The sequence below is a fragment of the Terrapene carolina genome, unplaced genomic scaffold (genome assembly GCF_002925995.2).
Source record: "Terrapene carolina triunguis isolate 2854851 unplaced genomic scaffold, T_m_triunguis-2.0 Scaffold53, whole genome shotgun sequence".
NCBI classification, from domain to species: Eukaryota; Metazoa; Chordata; order Testudines; family Emydidae; genus Terrapene; species Terrapene triunguis.
In genome coordinates this window covers 2,212,092-2,219,985 of record NW_020664404.1, presented here as the reverse complement: position 1 = coordinate 2,219,985, position 7,894 = coordinate 2,212,092, and the positions used below count along the sequence as shown (strand labels likewise).

Sequence of the window (7,894 nt, the reverse complement as noted above, 5' to 3'; positions counted from 1 at the left end):
ATAGCTCCAGAATCTGGCCCAGAGCCTCCACTCCTATGGAGATCAGCCACCCTGTGCTTTCCCACTGAGTACTGCACAAGGATTTGTAGCATCAAGATCCGTGCACTATAATCGGGCAGCACATAAACTAAAAGTGCCCTGCACCAGGTTATTAGATAGTACAGACAACTTACTTCAGACTAGTCAGGAGAGCTTGCCATTTTAGTGATTTGTTTGATACACCTTTAAAAAAAGAAATTCGGACACTTTATTCAAGGATATTCATTAAGTTGCTTCTGGGGGCTGTATTAAATCAAATCTGAAAACAACTGCTGCAGGACAGTTCTTAAACAGAAGTGCACAAGCCTATATCAGACCTGAGCTCTATGAATACTAGAAAAACTAGAGGATTTGCAGTTAGTTTCACATTCCTTCGTAAAAAAGAATGATATTAAAGCCTCAGCTAACAGAAGCAAGTCGTATTCTGAATCAATATCTGAAGCTTTCTCTCACGCTCTCGTCTGTTACAACTATACATAAAACAGAGTTGCCTGCAGCCAAGTACTTGTTTGTGTGAACTACTGTCTACTTTGTACAACTCTAAATTACAAGATTGGAAACCAGCTTTGCAGCTTTCTTGGAGGCCTGGCCAATGCACAATGCCCTCCCTGTGTTATTTTAACGATTACCGCACTTTAAAAAAGGATCTTTTCCCACAAGGTGAACTTCACAATAAGGGTCTTGGGATGGAGCAACTCAGAAGCCTGATGTTAAACAAGGATGTACCATTTTTAAATCCCCTTATGCTCTAAAGCAAGGGTGCTTCATTGGATAGCTGGATTTTCAGAATTACTGAGCATCCAGTTTGTTAAAGTCATGGGGAAGCACATATGTACTGCACCTCTGGGGTGAACCCATTTATTTAGGTGCCTAATTTAGGCAGACAAGTTCATAATGTTGGTTTCACTTTTTAGATGCCTAACATGAGATCTAAACATACTCGCAAAATTTGAACTACGAGAACTCATAAAAGTGTTCCAAAAAACCAAAGCTAAAAAATGTGGTCTATGTAAAGCCAGCCAGCCAAGGCAATTAAATTCAACAAAAATCCCCCACCCTCTAACTGCCCAAACCCAAGCCTTCTCTGGATGTCTGTGAGAAGAGGTGGACCTTGCAACATGCCCTAGAGGTCAACAGACTCAAGCTATTCTGGACCAACAGGCAAAGGAGAAAATTGCAACTTAAGGACATTTCAATAGAGCCACACCTGATTCCTTTCAAGCATCTTTGCTGATCACAGCGATGACAGTGTTACACCGGGAGAACAATTTCCCAGGTCAGAAGATTGCAGGTCATTTAGGACTCTATAGGTCAAAAAATAAGGCTAGAATGGTACATCTAGGGATGGTGGAGGTATGTGTTATCCTGCCTCAGCACAGGGATATGGACTAGATGGCCTCTTGAAGTCCCTCCCCACTTCTATTAAACTCAGACATTCGCTCTTACCAGCCTTCCATTCTTCTGGATTTGTACGATCCCCAAGTAAGAAGGAAGGATGCTCCGGCCCCAAACGTATACAGGGCTCTCCACTGCATTGCTTGTCCAAGCTACGCTCATGTCGTTTTCAGTCCTGATATAACAGCCGGCGCTCTGTGGCAGGGCATTTCCCACAAAACCTTCCTCTAAGGAGACTGGCATGGAAACGCTGCTGGCTAACTCCTGATCAACAGGGTCTTCCAATTTCTAGAAGCAATAGAAGGCAGCGTAAAGACAGGACAGCTTAGGTAACCATCCCTCAAATAAGGCATTGCAGAGGTGGCTACTGCAGTAAGCCATTACATATCAAAACCAGTACTAAGAAGCCAAACCAACTGGCCTCCTTAAGAACCAAAGGGTGTCAGCTGCTATACAGGAGCCCAGGAAGGACTAAAACAGAGGGTAAGTGGTAACAAAGAATAATCTCTGTAACCTTAAATACGAGAGATGTGGGCTGAAGGTGTCTTCATAGAATCTGAGAAATGCTAGAAGGATCCCAGGGGGTAAGTTATACCATATTCTAGCCCAGGGATGGGCAAACTTTTTGGCCTGAGGGCCACATCGGGGTTCCGAAACGGTATGGAGGGCTGGGTAGAGAAGGCTGTCCCTCCCCAAACAGCCGGGCCCCCGCCCCCTATCTGCCCCCTCCCACTTCCCACCCCGACTGCCCCCCTCACAACCTCTGACCCATCCAACACCCCCGCTCCTTGTCCCCTGATCGCCCCCTCCTGGGACCCCCTGCCCCTAACAGCCCCCCCAGGACCTCCCCCATCCACCACCTCTGTTCCCCATCCCGTCTGCCCCCCCAAACCTCCGCCCCATCCAACTGCCCCCATCCCCTGACTGCCCCCCGAGGCCCTCTGCCCCTTATCCAACTCCCCCACTCCCTGCCCCCTTACCATGCTGCTCAGAGCAGCAGGACTGGCAGCCACGCCGCCCAGAGCGCTGGCAGCATGGCGAGCTGAGGCTGCAGGGGAGGGGGGAACAGCAGGGGAGGGGCCGGGGGCTAGCCTCCCCAGCCAGGAGCTCAAGGGCCGGGCAGGACGGTCCGCGGGCCGTAGTTTGCCCACCTCTGTTCTAGCCCTTACAGCATACAGGTTATGCAGATACGGACATCAAACTCTCACTCCTCAGTGCATATCACCTCTGGGTTGGGCTCAGCGTCAAATTGGACATACAGAAGTCTAAGTTTGTGCAGCTCAATTACCAGGAGAGAGGAGAGTGCAAGAACATGGAACTGAAAGTAGACTACCCCCTTGCTTCAAAGTAGACCTTCTTCCAGATCCTTAGCATGTAAATTATGCCAGCTTAAACTCCTTTATACACATGCAGTTTTAGGACTTCCCTCAAAGATACTTGCAGCTCATGACAAAATGCTGCAGTGCATAAAAAACACTAGCACGCCGGCTCAGTGCTTCTGCATCTTTCTGTTCCATTCTGCGGGCTTCTTCATACAAACCCTCACCGGGCTCACTCACCTTCCCGAAAGCTCCAGCGAAATATTTTCAGAGGTAGTCGATGTGGAAGCTACCTCCAAATCTAATAGGCTGAAGGACTAAAGCCGGTAGGGGGAAAAAAATTGGGATCCCCTCCACTTCCCTCCCTTCGAGTGGGGGAAAAAAACTAGAAAAACTAGAAAGTTTCAAAACTGCAGTTTTTATTTCAAATCAAAAATTTTACCCTTTCAGTGTTTGGAGGAAAAAAAAAAGTCAAAAAGTTTGGGCACTGGAATTTTGCCTCCTTCTCTTCTTTTTTGTCACTGGATAAAAGTAAACTGAAAGTGTGTGGGGGGGAAAACCCATCCTCCCTTTTACTTTTTCCACTTGAAAAGTGGAAAGGAAGTGTAAGAAAAATAAAGTAAAAGAAGTATCAGGGGGTAGCCATGTTAGTCTGGATCTGTAAAAAGCAACAGAGAGTCCTGTGGCACCTTTAAGACTAACAGATGTATTGGAGCATAAGCTTTCATGGGTGAATACCTCCTTCGTCAGACGCATGAGATGCATGCATCTGACGAAGTGGGTATTCACCCACGAAAGCTTATGCTCCAATACATCTGTTAGTCTTAAAGGTGCCACAGGACTCTCTGTTGCTTTTTAAAGTAAAAGAAGTTACTTTAGCTGACTTTCCTCCCCTCCACGTACATAGTTGCAGTGGCTTTTTCTTCACTTTCAGTTTTCTACTTCCCTCTCCCACCTAGGGTGACCAGACATCCTGATTTTAAAGGGATGGTCCTGATATTTGGAGCTTAGTCTTCTATAGGTACCTATTACCCTCAACCCCGTCCCAATTGTTCACACTTGCTATCTGGTCACCCTACTTCCCACCCCCATTTACAGGGTCGGAGGGAGAGAAAGGGTTAAAAACCAAACATTTTTCAGTTTCCAGAAGCCAAAAAACAAAATTCTTCCCTTGCAAAAAAATTATTTAATAAAAACTTGCATTTTCCAACAAAAAAGTTCATCTGAGAGCTTTCAAGCAGCTCCCAAGGATTATAACTGTAAGGTCATTACCTAGCTCATAAGAAAGGTTTGTTTCATAACCCGGCTACTTTTGTATTCCTGTGAATGAGTAACTGACAGGAAGCATTTATGGCAGGGAGAGATGACCAAATACAGTACATTTAACATTAAAAATGGCAGCTTTTCAATTGCTAAAGTGCTGCTTTATTTTGCTATTAGAAGTCTGTGAAGTAGAAGGGACAGGTAGAAAGGGGGCATGGTGTTTTAACACGTATTATATTAAATATTGAATGCAAAATACCCAGGAATTAAGCTCAAATTCTGGTTGGATGTTAGTGATGACATTAAGAGTCATGAAGTTGCATTCACATACGTGCTGGTACCAAGACCCCTTGTGAGAATTACAGATTTATTACACAGAGAGGGGAAGGTTCTTATGTACCTCAAAGCCTCCAGTTTCTTCCAAAATCAAGTGGAGCAGGCGTATATATTCAGTGGCTGCTTTAAGCGTATCGACCTTACTAGGCTTCCGGTCTTTAGGTATCAACGGCACGATGGTCTTCAGCTTTGAGAAGCCACTGTTCAAGTTTTTTATCTATCAAAGATATTGAAGAGGAAATTAAACAAAATTCAGTCCATTAGCTGCAGAACTCCATCCACCCAGTGGTGAAAAGGGGAAACTTTTAAAGGCAGCTCATTTTTTTAAAATGGACAGATCAGTTACATTCTGCATTAAGAATCATTGGTTGCCTTTTATGAAAAGAGTAAATGCAGTTTTAATAACCGCTTAATCGATGGTTGTAGAGTCTACCACACGGATAGGTGGCTTGTAACCATCTGTAATACCTTCCACTGATGTGCCATCTACCACATGCATCAGTCATTGATTAACCCTTTATTAATGGAACCTTAATGTAAAGTGCAACTGAATTAGTAACTATAAGTGGGATAATCCATCACCTGCATATCTTGGGAAAAATGAGGGTAACCACACAGTTGTGATCAAATAGCAACGCTGAGGGCATAGGTGCTGGGGGTGCTGCAGCATTAAACATGAAGGTCTCTTAGGAACAGAATGCCTAAAATGCCCAAGACGAGTCACTGGTCTGATTACTGCAATTCCCATGTAAAAGCTTTAAGCTCACCAGGTACTTACGCCCAGATTTTTAAAAGATACTTAGGTGATGCTGCGTTCAGCCTTGCAATGCTAAACCGATTTAGAAGCCGCAGTCTCATTTTCAAAAGGATTTAGATACTTAGAGCCAAAATCCTATTAATGGCCAATGGGATTTAGGCCTATGTGCCCAACTCCCTTTTGAAAAGGAGACTGAGGCTCCTCCTAAATCAGTTTAGCATGGCAACGCCGACTGTGCAGAAACACCTCGAAAACTCTGGGCCTTAGGCCACAAGGCTATAGACAACTTTACACAAGCAAGTAACTCGTGAGTAGTTCCGCTGAATCCAAAAGGACTACTGGTGCAGAAGTGTGCGCAGGATCTGACTCCAGCTGAGGGCAAGGACCTTTGACATATCTGACTACGTTGTGTTAGCAATTAGTTATGTGAGACTGTTTGAAAATAACTGCCTACTGCACATGCTGCAGCTGTGTTTACTGACCACTCTAACCATCCAGATGCGTCACAGCATTCTGATAGGGTGCACTTCCATCAGCATGCCATTATTTGAAACTCACCTGCCAAATGCATTTTGCATTGACATTGTACATCCTTTCAGGTCTCTCTCCTCAATCTATACTTGGTACGGTGCCAACCTAGAGTTGCTGTGAATTTTGAATTTCTTAACTTTTTGTTCATAACAACTTGGTCATTTTGTTGCATCAGAGTCTTTTGCACGGAGACCATAACATTATTTACACTGAGCGAATTTTGATGGAGTAGGTGACAAGCCAAATATCTAGTGTTGCTTGTACACCGTGACCTAGGTCTTCCAAAAACAGTGTTTTGCAGCAACAAGCAAGCTTGCAAATATGTTTGGCAAGTGCTGATCACCCAGCCATTTCTCTATTTGGATAGGTTATCTAGAATACATAGTGCACACTCCTCATTTGCAGATAAGAGTCGCTTTCACAAGCATTCAAAGCACATCTGTTGCTGAACTGAGACAACTTTCCCAAGTGAGCAGGTGCATGTCACCGGCCGTGTTCTGTAACTGCCCCAGGTGTAGAGCTCCCATTCATTTGAGGAGTAGCTCTGCGCATGGAGCTGCTACTGTAGCAAGGCTACAGTATCAAATCTGATTAATTTGAAGAAGGCCACACAGGGAGAGTTGGGGAGTTGCATCGGTTGGGGGAAAAAAAGTCATTCCAAAAGGAGGGGGGAAAAAACCTCACTCTTACATTCTAAGTTCTTTAGAGCAAGGACTGTTGACATGTCTGGCAGCACCAGCGCAGGGGTGGGCAAACTACAGCCCGGGGACCGCATCCGGCCCTTCAGACGTTTTAATCCAGCCCTCGAGCTCCTGCCAGGGAGCAGGGAACCACGGCCAATGGGAGCTGCAGAGGTGGCACCTGCAGACGGGGCAGCGCGCAGAGCCGCCTGTCTGAGCCTCCACGTAGGAAACGGAGGGGGAACACGCTGCTGCTTCAGGGAGCTGCTTGAGGTAAACGCCACCCGGAGCCTTCACCCCAGATCCCCTCCTGCACCCCAACCCCCTGCCCCAGCCCTGATCCCCCTCCTGACCTCTGAACCCCTTGGTCCCAGCCTGGAGCACACTCCTGCACCTCCAACCCCTCATCCCCACCCCAGAGCCCACACCCCCAGCTGGAGCCCTCACACACACACACACCCACACACACACCCACATCCCCTGCCCCAGCCCGGAGCCCCTTCCTGCACCCTGAACTCCTCATTTCTGGCCCCACCCCAGAGCCCACAACCCCAGCCGGAGCCCTCTCCCCCTCCCACACCCCAACTCCCAGTTTTGTGAGTATTCATGGCCCCCCCCCCATATAATTTCAATACCCAGATGTGGCCATCAGGCCAAAAAGTTTGTCCACCCCTGACCTAGCACAACGGGGGCCAGAGCTGACTGTGACTTTACGGCATCACCCCAATAGAAGCGTGGAATAATAATTTAGAGATCTCCATAGGAGCCAAAGATAAGCTAGAAGCTAATAATTAATTGCACCCTGTAGCAAAGCATTGAGCCAGAACTGAAATTTTGTATCTGCATCCCTCCATGATTTGGGGTGTTTCAAACCCAGACTGAGGTGAGAATTTCTGTAGTCCTGGATCAGGACCTCCTTGTTCCCACCATGAGCCCTGCTCACTGGATCCTGCTGGAACGTTACAGAAACAAAATGTAGAAGTTCAGACTCATTTCCTCCAACTGCCCAATTCTCCAGCCAGCTCGCCAACAGCTTATTTGCCCCACTGAAGCTTTAAAAACAAAAAGCAGCTGTTTATTTTTGATGGAGAACAAGAGGCCCTGCGGCACCTGCAGCCCCCTTACCCTCTCTCTCTCCTTGGCGTTAGCTGCCTGTCTCCTCTCCAAGACCTCCTCCAGGTTCTCGGTGGAGAGATAGTGCCCGGAGGGCTGCCTCTTCATCCTGGTGATGGCTGCCATGAAAGGGAGGGGGCCAAACTGCTCGCTCAGGACATCTCCCAGCACCTCAGGCACGGGGGTCACCAACAGAGGCACCTGGGGCTGCTGCGGCTGCTCCTCTTCCTCGGACACTTGCTCCGCCATCTGTGAGGTCTCAGAGCAAATCAGTTGCCACTCAGGTCCAACAAGACAAGGGAGCGCCTAAGGTAGGGGGAAGAGAGAGCTTCCCTTGCTCCACTAACTGCCCCAGGTAACGGGACTGGCTATTCCTTTGGGGAGGAATGTGGGAGTCTGGGCGGGGGCACTGCTCACCAATGGGGTATTTTGGTGACAGTGGCTAGCTGCTCTGACAGCCC

At 47.3% G+C, this 7,894-nt stretch overlaps 1 protein-coding gene across 1 annotated transcript; it reads right to left on the bottom strand.

The window, feature by feature from the left end:
• Window positions 1–201: 201 nt before the first annotated feature.
• On the bottom strand, window positions 202–7,682 carry FIGLA (folliculogenesis specific bHLH transcription factor). Its single transcript, XM_029912729.1, has 4 exons — window positions 7,446–7,682; window positions 4,417–4,569; window positions 1,486–1,722; window positions 202–222 (listed from the first exon to the last, which is right to left on the bottom strand). Exons 1-4 carry the CDS (start codon window positions 7,680–7,682, stop codon window positions 202–204), a joined length of 648 nt encoding a protein of 215 aa, XP_029768589.1.
• Window positions 7,683–7,894: the final 212 nt, after the last annotated feature.